Source organism: Urocitellus parryii, chromosome 10 (assembly GCF_045843805.1).
Source record: "Urocitellus parryii isolate mUroPar1 chromosome 10, mUroPar1.hap1, whole genome shotgun sequence".
Taxonomy (NCBI): Eukaryota; Metazoa; Chordata; class Mammalia; order Rodentia; family Sciuridae; genus Urocitellus; species Urocitellus parryii.
This window is the reverse complement of record NC_135540.1, coordinates 3,141,750-3,166,194: the sequence shown is the minus strand read 5'-3', so window position 1 is coordinate 3,166,194 and position 24,445 is coordinate 3,141,750. Positions and strand designations below refer to the sequence as shown.

General features: G+C 38.6%; 1 protein-coding gene across 5 annotated transcripts in view; it reads right to left on the bottom strand.

Annotated features, from left to right (window-relative positions):
- Window positions 1-24,445, bottom strand: part of Afg2a (AAA ATPase AFG2A) — a 261,726-nt gene that overhangs the window by 39,073 nt on the left and 198,208 nt on the right. For 4 of the 5 annotated variants that reach the window (XM_026412226.2, XM_026412227.2, XM_077803492.1 and 1 more), the window contains one exon: window positions 13,824-13,988. In XM_026412226.2, the coding sequence (XP_026268011.2) occupies window positions 13,824-13,988 (165 nt within the window). Of the gene's footprint in view, window positions 1-13,823; window positions 13,989-24,445 lie in introns of those variants that run through there. The other variant, XM_077803493.1, reaches the window with a different exon arrangement.

Below are 24,445 nucleotides of genomic sequence, written 5' to 3'. Positions count from 1 at the left end.
CAATTCTAATTACCAAACTATTAAAAATATCTCTCTAGGTAGAATCAAATAAAGAACAATGATGGGGGCATGAAAACATAAGGGAAACAGAATCCCAGTAGCTTGCTGCAATATTTCTATGCAGCCTGGCTTCTCAGTTCTGAAGTCTGCTTTCTCCCTACTTTCTTCATGGAGGCAAGCAAAATCAGGCTCTACGACATTATAAGGTCTTCTTATATGGGTGAAATTGCCAAAGACCTGTTGTTTTGCTGCTTTATATCTACCAGGATAGATTTCAACAGATACGTATGCAAGAGCAATGCTATCACTAAAAAAAATCCTCAGTTTTTTTTCTATAGTTCAAGAAATGGAAGAGATATGTGAAAAGGACAACTTGCTCTAAGTTTTGCCCTTATTATTTTACAATGTGGACACTTTTCTGTAAATAATATCCCTTAATATTAACTCTAATACTGTTTAAAAATAATAAGCATCAGAGAAAGGTTAAGAGTCATTTATTAGATATAAAACCTCAGAATTTTAAAGATGGAAAGGCTCTTGGGTATACTTTCATCCCATATAAAGGGAATGAAATACAAGAGGTTAGTTAAGACTGCTCCGAGGTCACAAAGCTACTTACCATCAGAGACAGGGATAAGGCCTCATTCTGTCACCAGGAGGTGACATGATAAGATTCCCTTTAAAAATGTCAAAAAGTTCTTTCTGGTGCACTTCTTCATTAAAAAGTCCCTTCCGTCATCTGTCACCCACTAGTACCATTATGGAGCCTTTTAAAACATGGCTATAAGTACTGCCATTGTGTGCAGCATGATCTACACACAGAATACAGAAAGCGCACAAGTTAAAATTGCTCTTGTTGGGCAGGGAGTCCCCATTTCTGAGAATATTTTTCTTGATTCATGTAGAGAGAAGCATCTGATTCAAATATACTAGCATTTAAAAAAGGTGGGTAGGAAGGTAGGTAGATGAAGGGGGCATCACTTCATGGGTAACAGTTCTTTAAGGGATGATTCTCCCTTAGCATTAAGTTCTAAACCATCACAATTACAAATGAGGACAGAAACTATAGTGCATATATGGTTATTTCTATCTTTAAATGCTTTTAAAAAAGTTGACTCTAATAAGATCTTTTTCTATAGAAAATAATTCACTAAATGTAATTCATTAAAATTAAAAATTTCTACTCTGCAAAAGACAACTGGACGATAAAAAAGCAAACTACAGAGTGGGATAGAATCTTTACAAAACATGTTTCTGATAAAGGACTGGAATCTGAAACAAACAACTGTTAAAACTCATCAATAAGAAAACAAAAAATTCCACTAAAAACAGACAAAATATCTCCAGAGACACCTCACTAAGGAAGATGTCCAGATGGCAAGGAGTCAGGTGAGAAGACACTCCTGTCTCACGACATCAGGGCACTACCAACTATCAGCCACACGTCACCACACGGGACCACCAGGATCTGACACTAACAATAGCAAATGCTGGAAAGGACTCTCACTCCTTGCTGATGGTAATGCAAAATGGTGTGTGCAGTCACTTTTGAAGACAATTTGCAAGTATCCCTCTAGCCCCCTGTACTGAGGATTGAACCCAAGGGGTGCTTCACCACTGAGCTACATCCCCAGTACTCTTTTGAGAAAGGATCTTGCTAAGTTGCTAAGACTGGCCTCAAACTTACAATCCTCTTGCCTCAGCCTCCCTAGTTGCTAGGATTACAGGTGTGTGACATTGTGCCAGGCTGGAAGGGTTTTTTTTTTTCCTTTCTTTTTTTAAAGTAGATTTAATGATATCTTAAACTGTGATCCAGCAATCATAATCCTTAGTATTTAGCTAATGAGTTGGAAACATAAGTCCATATAAACACCTGTACACGAATGTTTACAGAAGCTTTACTCATTATGCCAAAACCTGGAGACAACAAAGATGTCCTCTAGCAGGCGAATAGATAAAACAGATGATGGTACCTACAGACAGTGAAACATTATTCACTAGAAAAAAAGAGCTATTCACTCATAGAAGACATGGAAGATTCTAAAGTGTATACTGTTAAGTGAAAGAAGATTCTAATGATATGACATTCTGAAAAAAGCAAAACTATGGAGACAGTAAAAAAGATTACTGGTTGCTAGGGACATGGTGGAGGGATGGGATTTTTAGAGTAGTGAAGCTGTTCTGTATGATATGGTTATGACACATTTGTTAAAACCCAATGTACAACATAAAGAATAAACCCTATAGTAAACTACAGACTTGAGTCAATGCCAGTATTACAGAGTTATTATTAATGTGGGCACAACAACTGTAACCAGGCAACATACTGATACAAAAAATAAAAATAAGGGTAATTAGGGGATGAAGTTAGAAATATATGGGAACTTTCTGTTTCGTCAACTTATTTTTCTATAATCTTTAAACTGCTAAAAGTCTCTATATATGTAAAATTTAAACTTACATAAAATACAGTAATCCTAGCTGCTAAAGGTCTGCTGTGTAATAAGGTAGAATGAATACTCCTAATTTTTCTAGTGAGATAAATGTTTTGAAGAATTCCATACCTAACTTTCAAATTATAAAAATGCATCACTGAGAAAAACAATTCTGGTTCTTTGATAACAGAAAATAGTGTTTGTCAGATTTTGCAAACAAATTACTAGGAAAATATGATCTTAAGCTTGTATGTTCTAAGTTGTTATTTATTTATTTTTTAAAGAGGGAAACAATATCTTTATTTATTTATTTAATTTCTAAAATCTATCTATTTATTTTTATGCGGTGTTGACGATCAAACCCAGTGCCTCACAAATGCTAGGCATGCACTCTACCACCAAGCTATAACCCCAGCCCCAGATGGGCAGGTACGTTAACTGAATATTTTTCTTTTGAAATCCTTTATTTGCCAACTCCCATAGATAATGTATTTCCAAAAACTCTGCATATAAATCTTTAAAAAAGAAAAGTGCCCTATAAAGGGCAGAAATCAATAAGTTTTATTCTTTTGCTAAGTTGTCTGTTTGATGTTTATGTGGGCAACTCCAGTTTTTTATATTTTTAATTATGAATTTCCTCTTAAATTGAGGCTTTCACAACAATATCTTTTCAGAAGCTATCAAAGTAAGTTTTACCTATTAAAGCAGAGCTGTCTAATGAAGTCCAGGTGAGGGGCTGTGGAGTCCTCCTTGTTATGCTCTAGGCCCTGGTCCAGATACCCCTGGGGACCCCAAGGTCTTAAAAAGCTGCAGTTTCAAACTGGCCTCTGAGATTAAGATTCTCCAGTTATGAAATCACTTACCACAGAATCTTCTGTTTTTATTACCTATACTTCGGCTTCCACCCGAAAGTCCCTGAAAAATAAGGCTCAGAAAGATATAAGCACAGTGTTCAAAATGATGGTACATTTCTGCCATCAAGTCAATGGAATGTACTGTGCAATCTGAGTATAACAAGGTAAAAACCTAATCACACACAACAGGAAAGACTAAAATCTTTTCTGCAAATTGTACATAGTAACCCCCCAATTCAGATAGCTCTGAGCACGGCCTCATTAACTGGCTTACGGTCAACTGACTGCATCATGACTTTCTTACTGGACAACAGACTGGAACTGTGAAAAGAAAAACACTGAGAAAGAAGGTCTGGAGGAGGCTGCAGAGAAGATGAAGGTAAGGAGACATACAGTGGGATACGTAAGACAAGTGCTGTCCAGTCTCATCTTGTATAGGGTTGGTGCTGTGCCTAGATACAAAAGAAAAGCCCCTCTTTCTTTTGCTGACCCTAGTAGAGAAGATTTTCCTGTTTCCAGTACCAAAACCTCAATCTACTGCTGTTAGGTTACCTGTACTTGGGGTGCAACACACTGCAGGGGGATAGCCCAAATAACCATAGGAGCACTGCTTCTAGAAAGAAAAGTACTAGGAATTCTTGAAAAGGAACTTGCAGTAAAATTGTTGACCTACTAAGAATTGCCTACAATCACCTGCTTCCTGTAGGCAATTCAGGCTGAAATTAATGACTATTTATTGATAGAAATCATCTCTACCAATTACCAAACAGAAAAGCAAAATTTAACAATGACCTGAGCTACAATGACATGTGCTGTAATGGACTCTTTTGCGTGTGAATTGCCATAACAAAATATAGTCACCCTTTGATATCCACAGGGGACTGGTTTCTGAGAAACTGAGAGATATGAAAATCTGCAGATCTTCAAGACCCTTATATAAAAGGGTCCACACCTTATATAAAACGGTGTATTATTTGCACATAAACTACAACATCCTCCTGTATGATTTAAATAGTGTCTAGATTACTTACAGCACCTAATATGATGTAAGTTACTTTTATAGTGTATTGTTTAGGGGACAAAGACAAAGAAGTATGCCACGTTCAGCACAGGGGGGTCTAACAACACGGTCAGCACAGGCCTCAGGGCAACCGATGCCCCAAGGAGAGTGGAGAGAGCAAGGTGTGTGAAGGAGAGGAGGCTAGAGCAGGTGTGCCCACGTACACATCATTTCATCTGTGTGGACTCAGCGTAATACTTGGTGGGAGGCAAATTCAAGTTTTGCTTTTAGGAAGTTTTGGAAATTTTTTTGGGGGGAGTGGGGGTGGGCAGGTATTTCCCAACCTACAGATACAGAGGTGTGACTATACTGACAGAAATTTAGTTTTGCACAGTTCTGAAGGCTGTAATTCTGAGATCAAGATGCCAGCATGGTTAGTTGCTGGTGAGGACGTCCTGGCTTGTAGATGGCTTCCTTGGCACTGTGTCCTCCTGTGGCCTTTCTTTGGTGTGGGAGAACCTGTAGAGACACTGCTCTCCCTCACTCCTGCTCCTGACCAGGCTGCCGACCCTGTGGGCTGGAATGCTCTTCTCCACTCAGTCAGCCTCCTGACCCTTTACAGATCCTATGTCCCAACAGAGTCAGAAATGACCATAGGTCATAGGCCATTGCTTCTAGAGAGAAAGGGAGCTTGATTAGGAAGTCACCATATGAACTGAGGGGGACAATTCACCCCCCAGGAGACACTTCAGGTCAAGTACCACCGGGGGAAAAAGGAAGCAGTTTTCAGTTATTGGGCACTGATCTCTTTGTCTCTCTTTACTCAGCCTGTGGCTTTCTCTGTCAGGTACATAAATGGGAGCAATATTCTTTGTGACTTTATTCTGAATTTTGTTTCTAAACATGAATAGTATATTGACTGACTGTCTAGAGTACTAGCTATCACAGAAGAAAAACATGACCTTCTGGGGTGGCTTACAAGGCCTGACTAGTTTATACACAGAATTACATTTAAGTGTAGTTTTGCTTTACAGTCATAAGCCAAGTTCAAGCAGTAAGTCAACTGATTCTTTAAATATTCACAAAGTTATGTTTAGGCCTTAAGATATATTTTGGAGGTCTTCAAGATTTGTCATTACTGTAGTAATAAAAATAAAAGTTCAAAATAAAACAGATCATGATATATATTTGATGCCCTTGGATATATAAAAATTATTATAATAAGACCTTTTGACCATTACATTTTAAAGGATTCTAGCAATAATACAATTCTAGCAAATAATACAATTCTTGTGGCTCCTTGAGGATCCTTTCAAAGTGAATTAAAATATGCAAAGTGGCTATTTTTACTACAATTGAAGAATGTCTAGACTTAACACCAAAAGTGTGATATTCTGCAGTTTGAAAAGAGAGAGAACAATTCATTGCATTGGAGCCTCACAATGTAAAGCAGCACGCAACACACCTGGTGTTTCTACTCCTGAAGGAGCAGGGAAGGCTTCCCCCACACAGAAATGCTACTAGTAGAATATAATGTCATATTATATTATTTACTAAAAATAGTCTTGCTTTTCCAGAATAAATAAAAAGAGTTAGTACAGGTTGAGCATTCCTAATTTGAAAACCCCAACTCTGAAATGCTCTGAAATCTGAGACTCAAGCTCAAAATTTTGGATTTTTGGATTAGGGAACGCTCAACCAGTGAAGTATTGCAAATATTCTAAATCTAAAAATATCTGGAATTTGAAATGCTGGTCCCAGGCATTTCAGACAAGGGACCTCCAACCTGTATTAAAGACCACCAGAAATACTACTGGAAGATAAAAACAAAGAAGACAGAAAAGAAAGTACTGTGTATCAAATAACCCTTGTCACTTCTGTTTTCAGTTTCCTTTGTGAAAGGGCACATTTACGAACAATTTAGCCACTGCATCTGACAGACTTTTAGTAATATTTAGGAAGTGACATCTTTCAGAACTCAGAATGACTGTCATTTGAGGATGAAAAATGGGAGCATGCCCACTGTGGCCACCATAAACTAGCAATGAGACTTGATGTCTTTGTCCTTAGCAAAGGAATTCTCTTCCTCACCTAAATGCTGGGTCCACACTGCCCTTCTTTTAATCTAAAAGAAGGGGCACTGCAACTCAGTATGCTCATTCCCTAAACAATTATTTTAGAAGAATTAGAAACTTTCAATTTTTTAAAAATATTTATTTCTCAGTTGTATTTGGACACAATACCTTTATTTTATTTTTTTTTTATGAGTTGTTGAGGATCTAACCCAGGGCCTCACAAGTGCTAGGCAAGTGCTCTACCACTGAGCCACAACCCCAGCCTGAAACTTTCAATTTTTAAAAGTTGCTAGATTCAATAATTTTTTAAATAAATGAGATTTATGTAAAAAGAAAATAAAATTAAGCTATAAAAGAAAAAGTAAGAATTATTTAAAATGCTGAAGTAGGGATAATATACAGATGGTTTGCAAATAAACACTGGCTTTATGTTAAAAGTAAAAAACTAGCATGTCTTTAACAAGGAAAAATTAAAAACAGGGACTAGATTTGCTAATCATAAAAATACAACAAAGGTGTTTACTGAGCATTTATTATGTGCATGCTGAGATAAGTACCTTACTTAACTGTTTCACCTAACTGGACAATAGCTCTATGAAGAAGAGACCTTTTCTACCCACAATTATAGATGAAGAAACAGCTCACATGGCTAGGAAATGGGCAAGCTTGGCTGGATTTAGATCTTTCTCATTCCATCACCATAATGCAGTTTCACAAAGTAAAAAAAATTCTTAGAAAAACAGGAAGTTTTCACATATATTGGTGCATACTCTTCATATATATAGATAGATTAAAATTATTATTGGAAATTAGCTTTCCAGCACCTCAGATGACCAACAGAGATATCTATCTCCATTGGAATCTATACTACATAACAGCACACTTCACAAAATCTTTTTTAAAAATCATATGTTCCTCTCAAGTTAATATTATATCATTATATCATTCTTCTTTAAGATGGAGAAACACACATTAGTTTATACAAGAATTTTGTAGGTGGGCTGGGGTTGTGGCTCAGTGGTACAGCACTTGCCTAGTATACGTGAGGCACTGGGTTTGATCCTCAGCACCACATTAAATAAATAAGTAAATAAAATAAAGTTTAAAAAAAAAGAATTTTGGAGAACTAGTGGGAAGTAACAGACTGACAGAGATTCAGAAGAGAATAAATAAGGTGGACTATTAAATGTTGAAATCAGCATTACCACAGGCTTAAGTAATTTTCCATAGACATATTCACCTTGGCTGCCAGCCTTGGGAGCTAGATTATCAGGTAGGTCCTGACTAACTTGTTGCCTAGACACAACTGCTTCTCTATAAAGGGGCTTCCATATTTATTTGGTTATAAAATGATCTATTAAGTCTGCTGCTAGCAAATTTCATTCAGCAGCCACTTCCTTTCTGACTAATGCTTTTGTAAGCAGACAGCAGTCTTAACCCCTGCCAAGGAGTCGGCAGTACAGGTATGGCAGCTCAGGGTGTTCTGGAGGATGATCTGCTGTGGTGTGGACATCTATCTCACATAGTCTTAGGTAGGCTCAATTCATGTGCAGGTAGGCTGAATTCATGTGCTTTTATTGCCAATTTAAGTAGAAGCTGAAGTTTAGAATCTCTGCACTGAAAGAATGTTTCAAAAACTCTAAGTTATAACTAAAATCACTGTAACTGTAATGATCAGTTACTTTGCCAACAAAGAGAATTCAAGAAAAACTTTGGCTTCTATACTTTTCTTTTTTTCTGAGTGCCTCTAAAACCATAAATATTGAATATGATGAGCATCCGTTCTTAAAGAAGCTGAAAAGCAGAAATGCCAAATGACTTAGGACCAAAAATATGTGTGTGTGTGTGTGTATGTGTGTAAGTGTGTGTGATATCACTAGACTTTGGAATCTCTGAACAGGTAAAACATTTATTTCTGTGCAGTGAAAAACTGTTAAGTTTGCTAAGGAGAATTTCATTAAAAACCAAGTTGTATGCACTGCTGGTTGTCCTAAGTTCCCATTCCTCTGATGCCATGATCAGGATCTGTAGGCAACAGAAGCCAAGTTTTAGAGGCACTAAGATGCCAAGGCCCCAGGTTTCTAAAAGTACCATAAGATACACATGACCATGTTAGATACCTTGGAGCTCCAACTTCTACGGGGTTTCCTATACAGTGAATCTAATCTGACGGGTATGTCATCACACAGATTTTTAACACTTGAAAGGACCAGAGAGACCTTTTTTCTACTGTTATTAAAAGATGAGAATGTGATCTGTAGAAATGATAAATGGTTAGGCCAAATTTGTGTTGTAGTAAATGGCCAAGATGGGTCTTGGCTTTTACTAAGTTTCTTCATTTAGCAAGTAGATGACAAGGTACTAGAGAGGAGGGAAGGGAAGGGGTGGTGGCTGATGAGTTAAGTCTTAAAAATCTACTTTTAGTAAATGTTGATCTCTGCTGTGAAGTCTCTTTTCATAGTTCATTTACAACAGGACAGACATACTTTATCCACTGAACAAAGCTGCTGGGAAAAGGTCTTTGTCCTAGGGGTTTCTATGCAAAATTACGTTATATAATGTGGCTCAGAAGACATAATCCACTTGACTTTTAATAATCTGGCAATTCATATAGGTGCTATGCCTCATTGGAGGTTCAAAGTGCTAATATTGCACAAATGACATCTTCAATATTCAAGGGCTCAGAAGACAAGTTATTAAACTCAGAGTGTAGTTTATCTATTTGAGATGTAAATATAGATCTGTGTATTCCATGCACATGTATCAGCTCTATGTGAGGCAGTGTGCTACGTAATGTGATACAAAGATGGATAAGACCAAAATCCAAGGGCCCTTTACAGAGGTGAAGGCTGTGCCTGCACCTTTAACCCTGGCTCTTGTGACTCCCTTCTTTATCTGGCAATACCACACATGCCTAGATCATGCCACATGAACAGAATGTGGTTGTTGATGTGTCTTTCCCTCTAAATCACAAGTCTTGTACACAATACCTGGGGAATGAAATAAATAATAATAGTAAAACCCAAACCCAAACCAAAACCAAAGTTCCTAAATTCAAATCGCTTATGCATTTGGGGGAAGATGGAAAGAAGGTAGGTAGAGGCAAGCATTGTAAAGAGAAGTTTTATACAAAGGAGTAAAGACTTTTGCATCTGCTGTTCAGTTTGCTAAGCCACTCCCTACAAGAACAGGCAGATCTTCACAAGAGGTTTGGAGAGGTCAAAGGGAATGACACAGTGGTTTCAGAGACTCACTGTCAACTCGGACCATGCACAGGTCACCAAGAATCTTCAGGAGGAACAGAAAGATCTGGATCTTGGTGGGACTGCAGACAAATCAAGTGCTCTTGCTTACAGCCATTTCTTTTGCTAGGTCACTGTCCCCACAGAGTTAGGGCGCTCAACATAGATGGTGTATAAGAAATGGCAATTTACACTAAAAGGTGCCATTTTAGTGAACATTAAGGCCAAGATTTTTGGTTGGTAAAGTACATCAGAACCATCACTTGTAGGAACTACCCTGTGCAGGAATATCCACTGGTATGAGACCTTGTTTCTGCAGAGAGGAGGTCTGGGAAGACAAGGCAGTCGTTCACATCACAATTACCATGAGGGGAAATGCATTAAGAGCCAAGGAAGCCAAACAGAGACAAGCATAAAGCGTCAGGAAGGAAATGCCACTCCTGTGTGGAGTGGTTGTGAAGGTTTACTGACAAAGTTGTGATTTCAGAAGGTTGCTTACTTAAGTATTTTGCAATTCTGAGGTCAAATTCAGAATTTTAGGATAAAAGCTCAAGAAAGAGGAAGAAGATAACAAAGAAATCTCAAACATGAATAGAAGACCAGTTGGCTAGAGCAGGCTTCCACAGGACAGCTTATCCTTAGATGCAAAAGGTGGTTGCAGGCAGGTTACCACACAGGGTGGAGGCTCTGCCTCACATGGGAAGGGACACTGCAACCTGCTACTCTGTACTATAGCTGGTAAGAGCCTGAGACGACACCAAAGGGTGCCCTGTCCTGCTGCTGAGTCCCAATTCCCATCTCAGCTGTGCTGTCAGACTGGTCAAATGAACAGCAGATCTGTTCCAGACCCTAACACGTGGGTTCTGATTTCTCGGCTGGGGAACACGTACGAACACAAGAGAAGCTTCGAAGGAAGAGCACAGACATTCTAAGTGGCTCTAATTGCTCCTGTTTTTATTGTGTGGGAGGAAAGAATATGTCAGAAGGAACGTTAATCAGCAAGATAGAAAAGCAATTCAAGGCTCTCCTTGTAATAGCTCCAAGAGCTCAGGCATGATGAAGACAGTCTTTCCTCAGTTCATGAGGCACCAGGAGGTGAATTTTTGATGTCAAGCTGGCATGAAGACCTTAGGCTATCATTAAACCTAGGAAGGCAGAGACTACTGAGCAGAACTCAAGACAAGACAGTCATTCTAATATTAAAATAAGGATTAAAAAAAACTAAGTTTAAAAAAAACATGAATTTTTTAACATTTGGTGTGAAACGTGTTTAATAAATCTCTTTAAAAAAACTTTCTACAGCTAGATTTATAATACTATTCTAAGAACACTATATTAAGCAAATTTTTATATTTTAAAGGAAAGAATAAGAAAAACAATTATCATTTAGCTTTCAGATAAACAATTTATCTGGTTATTGAGGTAATGCAAAACATATTGCCACCTTGTAGCAACATTATCTAACATCTTGGTGGGAAACAGAAATATAAAACAGGTGAGAAGAAAGAGGGTGAAGGGGAAAAACACTAGGAGGTACTCTTCACATAGGCATTGTTGTTTGGTGATTTTACATTTGTTATCTCACTACACGACCTTACCTTGAAACAATTTCACATAAAGACTTTACAAATTAGAAAATCAAGGTTCAAAGAAATTAAATAAATAAAGAAAAGAGCTCAGATCCTCTGACCCCTGCCAGCTTCTCCAGCATTTGTTAAACGTGCTGAAGGACATGGCCTTGGCCTGGGAAGGACAGAAATTAGTCACAACAGAGTTGCAATGCACTGAGTCTACAGAGTCAGGTGCCTGAGACTCTGGCTCTAAATTCATTTCACTGTTAAAACACACACACACACACACACACACACACACACACACACACCCCTCAAACCTAATTAATTTTGGCTTTAAAACTTTATAGCTCTACTTTTGTTCCAATTAAAAGACAGAGGAAAAAAAGTAAGACATTTTGTCCTGAATTTCCTATTGACCAATTTTAAATCCTTTAAAAAAATAAGAGTTCTCCTCAAATACTATGTGAACCTCCTAAATATTTAGAGTAACATCAACAACAAAAGTAAACTGAAAACCCAGGTGAAACAAGCCTGTCTCTTCCAGACTAAGAACCACAGAACTCCTAAGATGTAGTTCTGAGATAACATTTCTATGAAGTTGTAAATCATGAACAGGACCACAGCGCAATCTCCTCCCTTGCCTGAGCACTGTGGGATGCAGACATTTAAATCAAGGAAGGACAGAATTTGTTCTGCTTCTCCTGTGACTATTTTTAGAAGATTTGATATAAAAATTAATCATAAATGCCCTTATATTTTAGACTGAATAAGACATGCACCACATAAGAACCAGCAAGCTGCTACAACAACTGCTGGCACTGAGTGAGTGTTTTCTTTTAAGCCAGACAGAATCTCATTGGCTTTACTTTCTGTTTTGTATCAGTGTTGCTACTTGAATTACTTCAAAGTGAGAAGGTGCATCTGCAGCATGCTAACTGCTGTCCCACGTCACTCAAGCAAAAAATGTATGGCTTCTTCTTGTTGTTTGTTTCCTATAAACTGTCATATTATATATATGAAGCCTACCCTTAAGATTCACATCCAAACTGAATTTTATGATTGCTGGAGTAGTCAATTTTATGTTCATCTTAACTTTATAAATGGTCATGCAAAGAGATGCTCATGAAGATACTGTTTCAGACAGAAATTAAATGTTAAGTGCACGCCAACTGCTTTTCAAGCTACTTTCCACATGGCTCCCAAACCCAGTGTTGTTGAAAAACTTAATTAATAAGAAGGAGAATAAAATTCCATAATTCATAACATAAAAACATGAGTAGATGCGAGACTCATTTTGGATGTTTCTATTAGCTAAACTGCATGATACATGAAAGTCAACTCTACATAGAAATTTACCTATGGTACCACTTATGATCTGTGACATGTAAATCTCTTTGGTTTTTACAGAAAATGGGTAAAAACAGCAAACAAAATAGGATGTACAGTCCCAGCCTACTGGATTATTCAGAATAGAAAAAAGAATCTATAATATCTTCCTTAAAAAATACTAACTTTGCAGTATGACTCCACCAGTGGTATTCACATGCTATTTCTGTGTGAGGTATATAGTATGTCTTTTTTTTTTTTTTTTTTTTTTAAGAGAGGAGAGAGAGAGAGAGAGAGAAAGAAAAAGAGAGAGAGAATTTTTTTAATATTTATTTTTCAGTTTTCGGTGGACATGACATCTTTACTTTATTTTTATGTGGTCCTGAGGATGGAACCCAGCGCCCCGCGCACGCCAGGTGAGTGCGTTACTGGTTGAGCCACATCTCAAGCCCAACAGTATGTCTTTTTGTTAAGAATTCAGTAGAAGCTGAACATGGTGACGTATGCCTGCAATCCCAGCTACCTGAGAGGCCGAGGCAGGAGGGTCACAAGTTTGAGGATGGCCTTAGTAACTCAGTGGTAGAGCATTTGCTTATCATGTGCAAAACCCTGGGTTCAATCCCCAGTGGGTTGTACTATCATTCCCATTTGACAGGTTAAAATAAAGAAATAATAAAAATTCAATGAAACATGACTGGTTGGAAATAGCTGTTACTGAGAAGTTGACAGGAGAGTCGGCTTCCACTCAGGGTTCTTCCCACTATCTCACGTTACTTATCTCAAGACTACACTTTGAGAAATCACAGGAGTCAGATTAAAAAAACTTAATAGCCAAGTGCGGTGGCGCTGCCTGTAATCCCAGTGGCCCTGGAGGCTGAGGCAGGAGGGAGGATCATGTGTTCAAAGCCAGCCTCAGCAAAAAAGCAAGACGCTAAGCAACTCAGTGAGACCCTGTCTCTAAATAAAATACAAAAAAAGGGCAGAGGATGTGGCTCAGTGGTTAAGTGCCCCTGGGTTCAATCCGAGGTACCAACCCCCCCCCCCCAAACAAAACCATAATAACTGTGCTACAATACAGGCCAGGTGAAGCACAATGTAACTTAGTTTTCCTGTTCAAAGATTCCTTAGCACAACGTCATCTAAAGCAGTCATTAGCAAGCAACTTCATTTGCTTCATGGTCCCAAGCCACTGCCTTCCCTCTCACCATTGCTTCCCCAGTGCTGGGGGACAAACTTGGCCTCTTCCATTAGAAGCACATGGTTTGTCACCGGGCTATAGTCCCAACCACAAAGGTACTTTGAAAGAAGTTATCTTACCTCTGCTCCTGAGTATGTATGGGTTTGCAGGATGAGTTCATCCAAGTCAACCTCATTACTGATTGGCATAGCGTGAAACTGCAGGTTGAATATTTCCCTTCTTGTTGCTGCATCTGGTAAAGGCACATAGATGATTCTATCAATTCGTCCAGGCCGCATTAAAGCCTAGGAGAGAAGGGAGAGCAGTAAAGATTAACTAGCTCAGAATCGACATTCCACATCAAGGCATCCGGGAAAGGGTATGCCCAGCATCTCATGAATAACCCATTGTTATCCAGAACCAGCAAATAATACAAGCACTAGGGATACTAATAATCTATTTCAAATTTACAAATAATATCTGGAGCATTCCTGAAAATAGAAAAATCAGTATTTCTGGGAGGCTTTCTGTTTCTCACCAATTGTTAGTGAGTAAAAAGTCACTCTCTTAGAAAAGTAGCATATGTTTTGCATTCATTATATCAAAAGGAATTTTTCATAACTTCCTTTAGTAACTCCCCCTTCAGTACCAGAAATTAAACACAGAGGTGCTCTACCATTGAGTTACATCCCTTTTTCATTTTTTAAAAATTTGAGACAAGAGTCTAACTAAATCACCCAAGCTGGTCTCAAAATAGCAATCCTCCTGCTTCAGCTTCCTGAGTAGTTGGGATTATAAGTGTGTGGGACAATAACTGGCTCTTTCAATAACTATTTTTTTTAGAGGGGGGGCAGAGCTAGATATTGAACTCAGGGGTGCTTTACCACTGAGCTACATTCTCAGTCCTTTGTATTTTTTATTTTAAAGCCACTGCACCAGCTGTCTTCAATAACTCTTAAATATGCACAAGCTGTTAGCTAATTCAGTAATACAAACAGCACAGCTCTGATAGAAGAATGCCTAGAGTTGAATCTGCCAATTGAACTTTCCTGACATTTCACTGGAGACTAATGCCTCAATAACCTTATGAATAATGAACTTACTTATTCAGAAGAATTTACTGAGCATATGTTACTCACCAAACAGTTCTGATAGTAGAAAAAAGTATGAATAAGATAGATAAGATAAATTGTGGGAATGGTTACACATATCTATGAATATATTAAAAACCAATGAGGGACATATTTTAAATGAATTGATTTTGTGGTATTTATTTATTTACTGGGGATTATTTTTATTTTGAGACAGAGCCTTGCTAAAGTGCTAAAGCTGGCCTTGAACTTGTGATCCTCCTGCCTCAGCCTCCTGAGCTGATGGGATTACATAGATGTGCGCTATTCTCACCAAGCTATAGTTTGTGATTTATATCTCAGTGAAGCTGGTAAAAAAGAGAAATGGGTTGGAAAGGGGTGTATGTGTGTAGTATGTGCATCCATCCCTTGAGGGAGTGGGTAGCTTTAGTTGGAGAAGAGAGTCTTTCTGAGGCAGAAAGGAGTTAACCATACGAGGATCTACTGGAAAGTATTCAAGGTAGAAGGAACATCAAGTGCTAAGGCAAGAATAACTGGCATGTTTTATGGAAAAAAAAAAAACATGGCATAATGAATACAAGAAGAGAGGCAAGAACTGAAGTCAGAAAGTGTTATGAGTAGCTCTTAAGGCCCAATAGTGAGTATAAGAAGGAAGCCCTGGGGCTAGGGCTGGGGCTGAGCGGTAGCACACTTGCCTGGCATGTGTGAGGCACTGGGTTCGATTCTCAGCACCATGTATAAATAAAATAAAGGTGAAGCAACAAATATCTATATTTGTAGGTGTGTATGTGTGTATTTATAGTTTTATATAAAAAAGAAAGCTACCAGAAAGCTTTAGGTGGAAAAGTGAAAGGATACAACTTATATTCAAAGGTTGTTCTGGTGAAAGAATGTCAAATTTAATCTATATGTATAATTCTAGAACAGCACAGCCAACCACCTCAGGACATACGTTCCTTTCAAGGGCACTTGGTAAACTCACCAAGATAACCCATATTATGACCCTTGGCACTCGATGTTCCTTCTACCTTGGATGCTTTCCAGCAGATCCTTGGGTGGTTAACTCCTTGGGGTACCTGCCTAAGTTTCTCTGCAGAAAGACTCTCTTCTCCAACTAAAGCTCTCCATTCCTCAAATGTTTTGAAAAATTGAACTGAATTCATTAAACCACTGAACTGGCTATGCCAACTTTCCCATCAAGAACCTCTAAGTCCAGGTACTTTCACTTCTGAATTTAACATTGAAATCCTATAACCACTTCAGAATACTTCTCAGTTGTTTTATAAGGTTAGCATATTAACTCCAAAACCTGGCAAAGATATTGCAAAAGCTGAAAATTACAGATGAATGATTCTTGGGATAATATAGATTACAAAACCTTTAAAAAAAAACTGGCAAAATGATCTAACAATATTTTAAAAATCCTCTTTAAAAGATTCACTCACAATGAAAAATTCTCAGCAAACTATGGGTAGAAGGGGACTTCTTTAATATAGTAAGTGGTATCTATTGAAAAGCCTATAGCTAGCACATATTTAATGTTGAAATATTCAACTTTATTTTTTTAACATCAGATCAAGAAATTCTAATAGATGTACCAGATTTGGCAATCAGAAAAAAAGAGGGAGGGATATAAAACATGGAGTGTGAAAAAGTAATATTCTTCATTTGTAGGAAAACACTGTTCATATAGAAATCCTAAGGAATCAATAAACGACTACTAGCAAGACCACATGATACAAGCACAATATTTTTAAAAACTCAACGTTTGTAATAAGCAGGAAAGATCAATTTTATGGAAATACATTAATAAGAGTAAAACAAACAACTTGGGAATAAAATTAACCAAAGAATTCTCTTCTAAAAAATATGAAACACTCTTCAGAGAAAGTAAAGGCAACCTAAATGGAGAAATACACCATGTTCATGGAGTGGGATGCTCAACAGCAAGAGATGAAGTCTCCTCAAATTTATCTATAGATTTAAAAGAAACGTGGCAAGCTTACTACTATGACTGTCAATAGTGAGAGTAACTTGTGAAAGGACAAAGTTGAAGGACTCACATTATTTGACTTCAAAATTTCTAATGCTAGAGCTACAAGACTGTGCGAACAGTATCCTGAGAATAAAATCACAGGTAATTAAAAAATACAGAAATCCATACTGATTTTGATTTTTTAAGCACGCAATAACTGTTTTAGAAAACAATACTGCTACTACCAGATATCCAGAAAGAAAAATGTTAGCTGTGACATTACACTCCTACTACATTAAAAATTAACCCAAAATGGTTCATAAATCTCAATGTATTAAGCACTAAAGCTATAGTTTTTATAAAGAAAAAATCATCTTATTATTATTAAATAATTAAAAAAAAAACTAACAGAAAGTAGGCAAAAAATCTGAATGAATACCTCAAAAAGGAAGCTATTATTGGTTGGCAAGTAAACACATGAAAAGATATTCAACATAATTAGCCACTGGATCAATGCAAATTTGAATCACAGTGAAATATCACTATTACCACAAGAATAATTTAAATTAATGACACTGGTAATACCAAAGATTAATCTAGAATATGGACCAACTAGAACTTATATACGTGGCTAATGGGAATATAAAACAGTATAACCACTTTGAAAAACTATTTACAGTTTCTTAAAAAGGGAAACATACCAGACCATAATGACTGAAGTATTCCATTCCTGGATATTTATCTGAGAGGATCAAATACCTATATCCATACAAACTTGTACATGGGTGTTCATAACAGCCTTATAATAGTAGCTGAAAACTGTCAACAATTCAATGTCTAATTTATAGGTGTACACACAAAATATATAATGGAATATTATTAAAACAATAAAAAGGAACAAAATATTGAAACAATAATATGTAAATCTTAAAAATCACTGTCTGGAATAAAAAAAAACCTGACATAAAAGAGCACAAACTATATAATAATTGCACTTACATAAAATATTAAGAAAAACTAACACACTCTGTACTAACAAGAAAAACAGTAGTCACTGACTGAAGCCTGGGAGAAGCACAGAGATGGCCTGCACTAGGGCAAAAGCGATCTTTTGGGGGTGATAGAAAGGGTCGTATACTTTGATTGCAGAGGTAGTTTCACAGGTTTACACGTGTTTAAATTAGATGAACTGTGTTGGCACACACCTGTAACCCAGCATCTCCAGAAGGTGAGACGGGAGGATCACAAGTTCAAGGGCAACCTAAGGAAACCCTGTCCCAGAAAACAAAGTGTGGTGCGGGGTGGGGGGGCACGGTGGCACATGCCTGTAATCCCAGTGGCTTGGGAGGCTGAGACAGGAGGATCATGAGTTTAAAGCCAGCCTTAGCAAAAGCGAGGCGCTAAGCAACTCAGTGAGACCCTGTCTCTAAATAAAATTCAAAATAGGGCCGGGGATGTGGCTCAGAGATCAATTGCCCCTGAGTTCAATCCCCAGCATGCACCCACCAAAAAAAAAAAAAAAAAAGTGAGGGGATGCTGGGGGTGTAGTTCAGTGGTAGAGCACCCGGGGATCAATCCTCAGTACCGAAAAAAACCCCAAACAAATTGAATCCTGCACATGAATTGATGTAATTTATTATATGCACATTATAACCAAACAACGTTGATTTAAAAAAGTAAAAAGTCTTACATTTGTTAGATTCTCAATATTTACAAATCAATAAATTTAATGGCAGATTACTTATTCAACAAATTGTAACATCAATTTCTATGATTTTTCCATGAATATAGGACAGACATTTCAATCCAATAACCAAACCTGTTTTTGTTTCACATGATAATGCCTAGAGTTCTAAACAGATTGCTAGGACTCAGGGTTTAACTACCTTACTATATCATATCAGTGTTTCACAAACTATTCCAATGAGTGTTAACAGGTGCAATGAGAAAAGGGTTTTCTAGTTGAACAAGTTTGGGAAACATTGGGTAGAAATAAAATTAAAGGTTTATGTAAATTTCTGTATGCAGGACTTTTTCTAGCCTATTGCACACTAAAAGTCTCCAAAAAAGGCTATAGTGGCATGTAGGAATTTGACCTCAAATTCTTAATTTTTAATCATAGAACATCTCAAAAGCTGATATTTCATTTCCACTTTGGAAAATGCTACTTTCAAAACATCTGGAATACAGAATCTATAAAATAATTTCTTTTCACATGGTATCTCATTTAATATTTCTCCAAATTCTGGGAATTAGGTATTGTTATACTTCTATTATATACAAAGAAATGAAGCCCAATATCATATAAAAATTGCAGAAATTAGGCTGAAATCTGGGATTTCTGAATGTTGAGTCAGACCTTTTTCTTTTATAATCATGTCAATAGAACATCATAGTCATTATCAACGGCCAAATAAACAAACATTCCCATTCTGAAATGAGATTGGGGGGGGAGGGGGGGAGGAGGAGGAGGAGGGGGAGGGGGGAGGGGGAGGGGGGGAGGAGGAGGAGGAGGGGGAGGGGGAGGGGGAGGGGGAGTAGGGGGAGTAGGGGGAGTAGGGGGAGGGGGGAGGAGGAGGAGGAGGAGGAGGAGGAGGAGTGGGGCCAGGTCCTGTTTTAGTTGCTGGGGATGCAAGTCTAAGTAGCGTGGCTCTTTTTCTTGAAGTTACTCTTTCTGCCCTTCTGAAAAAAACTGAAATTCAATGCATTTTTGAATGTCTTTTCTAATAGCTGAAAGAACGCAGAAGTAAAGGACACACATCGGACATGTCTGCTAGTCAATGGGCCACTTGACACACGTCTCTGCTCTGCTCCCAGCTGGAACTGTCCCTGGGTTGTGGAGGCTGAGCACACCTAAATGACTGTCTGGGCCAACAGCCAGCTAGGCTTTTCCTGGCCTGATCTTGTAAGTGAAAATTATGATTAAAACATAGTAGAAAAGAGCCTTGCTTCCTGTTGAACCCAGAATAAGTGAACACACTTCCTAGGATTTCTTAAAATTACTGCTCTGGGGCATCAGGGTGAAAGAATGCATTCAGAATGATGGAGTGTAGCGTTACCTTAAAATAATCATATGAAAATGGAGTGAAAAAGTAAGTCAAGGCTTTCTAATACTCTGAACCCTTCTGGCTCTAAGGTCATACTAGATACTGCACCTTCTTCATTAAAACAATATTTAAAAAAAACCCAAAAACACCTTAGGGCAAGCTTCTTTTTAAAGACCTTGGGCAAGCCTCTGCACCTCTAATGGCTTCAGTTTCTTAAAGGTAGCACTTTATCCAGAGGCCTCTGTGCATCTGACAAAGATTCTTGCCAACATTACATACACATAAACTTTCTACATGATTCTGCAAGCAGTCCCAGGGATTTTACCTGGAATCTGCTTATATGGTTCCAGCTGAGTAATTACTACACTGGATGACCTTTTATTTGAATCATTATTTATTTATTTTCTTTAAAAATATTTTTTAGTTGTCAATGGACCTTTATTTTTATTCATTTATATGTGGTGCTGAGAACTGAACCTAGTACATCACTCATGCTAGGCAAGTGCTGAGCCACAACCTCACCCCTATTTATTTGTTTTTTGTGGCAGTGGAGAAAAATTCGGGGCCTGACCCACACTGGGCAAGTGTTCTACTATGCAGCTACAGTCAACTCTAGATGATCTTTTATATGGGCCTTCCAGCCCCCAATTCTAGATGTCCACAGAGCATCCCCTGCTTTTCTTGCCCAATGAAATGCCCCACAGCTTACATTATGTGGTCGTTACCAAAAACACATCAGTTACAAGGACAACCTTCTTTTCTTCTTCTGACCTTGTAAGGACTTGAAACATTACTTCTTATGAAAGACACTTCCCCCTCCAGCCCTACACCATGGTCACAGGGCTGCCTTTTCGTTTTCATAAATTCTAAAATTCAATACTTACAGGTTCATATTCTGTCAGGTGATCAAATCTAATTTAATCAGAACAGAATGCTTATTCTGATCAAAGCATTAGGAGAGGTGCTTTTTGGGGGCCCCAGACTCCCACCGATTGAACATCAGACATGATCCAGGGAGTGCTTCCTGCAGCACAGAGCAGAGCAGGGAACCTCTGCCTGTCAGTGAACTCTCAAAGTGGACCATGACTCATGGGGAAAACCTTTCCAGAAACCAGGCAGAGCTGGGTCCTTGGGGCAGCTCTGATTTATTTCCAAGAAGCTCTGGATTTATTCTAGGCACCTTTCTCTTCCTCTAAATCCAACTGATTCACAGGCGTGGTTAATGCTACCTCTTAAGTCTCTCTTGAAACTGTCACTTCTCTCAATCTTCTTTATTGTCCACTGGTGTGTTTGTTAATAGTCTGCCTTTCCCAATAGACTGAAGGCTGAATGTGATGGGGCAGGAATCCCATTCATTTTGCTCAATGCTGGAAGCTCCCACAGCATCTAAGAGGTGTTCAATAAAAGTTTATTGTGGGAAGTCATGCCACTATAACCTCTTGTCCAGAATGTCGTGAAGCCTGCAGTGATCTCTTCATCCATACCACTGCTAAACTTATGGCTCCAATTGCAAATGCCATAGCTTCCTGTCTTCTAGCCATCTAATCATACTTCAAGCCTGGCATTACCCGCCTCCACAGTTCAGTTCCACCTCTCCTACCTCATCTGCAGCTCCCTTTCCTTTCTCCATCTGGGGCTCCAGTCAGCCAAACACACTGCCTTCTGCCTGTCTGCCCACCCTCACATGCACGCTCCTCCCTTAGAAAGACGCTTTACCTTTGTGTCTGTCAGGCAGGCTCCACCTCTTGTTCAAGTCTCATCTAAGAAGTCTCCTTTCTAGAAAATTCTGACTCTTCTGAGTATATGACTGGATTTTAAACTTCTAATTTGGCATACAAGGTTAAAAGCCAGGGCAGAAGAATCAGCCTAATTGGATTAAAATTCTAGCCCAATCACTTATTAGCTGTGTGTGTGGTCAAATCATTTAAACCTCTTTGGAAGCCTTGGTAAACCTTTCACAAGAAGTAGTCTGACATCTTTAAATGCAGAGTGTAACTGAGTGGGCAGTAATGATACAAAATTTGTACTATACACACATCCTTTGTATAAGAAACTCTTTTGAGAAGTGTATACTTAAAACCATGCACAATATAATCTATGAGGAAAGAAACGTTTTGTTTCTTGTTTTCAAAGGCCAAAGGATTGATAATTTTATTTTCTTTGTATTCTTTTTAAAAAAACATAAACCATTATTTGTGCAGAAGGTAATGGCCAAATCTTAAAATCATTACAAATGGTTCAGAAAATGGAAATTGAGAATTTGTAAGTGCTGAGATGAATTGACTTGAGATAAGACTGACTGAAAGCAAAGAATTTTCCTGGGAGACTGAAAGGTTATATTGCAGCCACAGTATAAGGCAGACCTACACTGAGAGTGGATTTGAGTTTTTTCTCATGATTCAGCTGGGGGGTAAGGGTGGGGAACAGAACAAGTGGCTCAGAGAAGCCAGAGACTTCAGGCAGTCAGACAGCAGCTTCATCTTGACATTACTGCATGTGTCAGGAAAAAGTCAGGGAAACACTGGGCAACCTCACAAACACGAAGACAGGAAGGTAGATGAAAGACCCCCACAGGTATGATTATGTCATGTGTAGTGGGTAATGTCACAGGGATTGGTTTTTACCTCATGGACACAGGAAATTTGGGGAGGCTTTAAATCAGGAAAGAGACAAGCTCAGTGTTCTGTTCAGGAGAGCAAACAGTTCTGGCAACAGGGTGAAGGAAGCAAAGCCTGAAGGCCAGCATCTGGGGGAAAGTCACCCAGCTCAGGCCCCCAGCCAGGACGTGAGCACCAATAGCAGGCAGGAGAGCCACAGGGCAACCTAAGAGTGGCCCCAGAACCCAACTGCCCAGCCACGGCCACCTACTAGCATACCTTCTCTTCTGGCAGGCCTTTCCTCGGTACAAAGGTAAAACAGGATTTCCTTTAAATGGATTTATAATTACTTGCAAAGAAAGCAAATTAAAATCTTAATTTCACAATATGCCATGACTTCACTTTTTAACTGCTGGCAATGCTTTTTAAACACCCTTCCAGCTCACATTGTAGCTATTAAGATAATCAGTTCTACCCACAATGGAGGGAGTCAGCAGTCCTGGGTCGAGATTTCAGAACAGCTCGATTCCACACACATTTGCAGAGTATCTACTAAGGGCCAGGCACAGGATTAGGAGCTAGGGTTACAATGTTCTTTGTACTTGGAAAAATAAATTCTTTTAAAAAGAATTTCTGTATGCCAGCATCTGAACATGTATTTGTATTAAAACAAATAAATCAATCACTCTGTAGGCTATCTGTCTAATGTTGGGCTTGCTTGGTTTTGTAAAAACCCGTAGCACTGTGCAAGAAAAGACTTGATGCATTTGACAGCAGGTGTTCAGGAAGAATGTGCCCTGCTAAATGGCAGCACTTGACAGCACAAAGGAGTGAGAGTGGAACAAAGACAACTTGGTGTACACACACACACAGCTTGAGCTCCCTTTACAGCATTATATATTCCCACCCACTTCTATTTAAAGGGCCTGTTTACAAAGCAAAACAGTGTTTATCTACAACTAATCCTAATTCTTCCTCTTATAAACAGTGAATCTGGTATCTGAAAAGCTACAGAAGAAAACTGAAAACAATCAAAATTAATCTTTCAAGTATCTTTTTAAGAAGGGGTTTCTATAGGGCAAAAGAGAAGGGGAGAATTTCCTTACATATTTGCATATTTTACTATTTAAAAAAATAAATCTACAGGTTCTGAATAGGGATAGTGGGGAAGTAGTGGGGGTAGTATCAGTCCTCTCCTTACTTCTCCGCCATCTCCCATTAGGGAATCCCTCCATGCCCTTTACTTCTACCCATACTAAACTCCTTGCAGTTCCCTGAAAACAGTATGTTCCTCATGCCTCTGCGTCTTTACACAGGCTGGTCTGCCTGGACAGTCCTGCCTACCCCTAAGCTACATACTCCAGGCAAATTTTGGTTATTCCTTCAAATCAGTTCTGCATATAAAAGAAATAACTGTTTTCTGTATTTCTTCTGTTCACGTATGTGTGGCACATGTTACAAAATAATACATGTTTATGTGTTCTAATGCTCACAATGGGCTGCAGGTATCCAAGGGACCTACATCTGTCCCAATTTCAAAATGTGCATCAAAACACAAGGCAATCCACCTGCAGACGATTAACACCTAGAGCAGGGAACCTACCAACAGAAAATGAGTGAAATACCAACTACTTCCAAAGACAAGTCACTCAGAATATGAATTTCTGGGTAGCTAAGGTTTTTAACTTATTACCTACAAATCACTTGAAAAAACTTAAAATAAAAATCTTGTAACATACACTACACAGAATGGATACGGACAACTCAAGATTCTATTCTCCCTCCCATCACAAATACACATCATTCTGTGCTGGATGTTACGGTGCAGGGCAAACTGACACAAGCAGTGGGATAGGAGCCACAGGCTGTTGGGTGCAGGGGGTGCTATGGCGCTGGCGCCAGGCCTGCCTGCTGCACTTGGCAGTTCTGAGTGTCTCCAGCCACTCGCTGTACAAGGGCATGTCACTGGCTGTCACCCCCAGAACGACTGCTTTTCTTTTCCATTCTTGCCACCTTCCAACGTTTTTAAGGATCAAGATACCAAGGCACAGA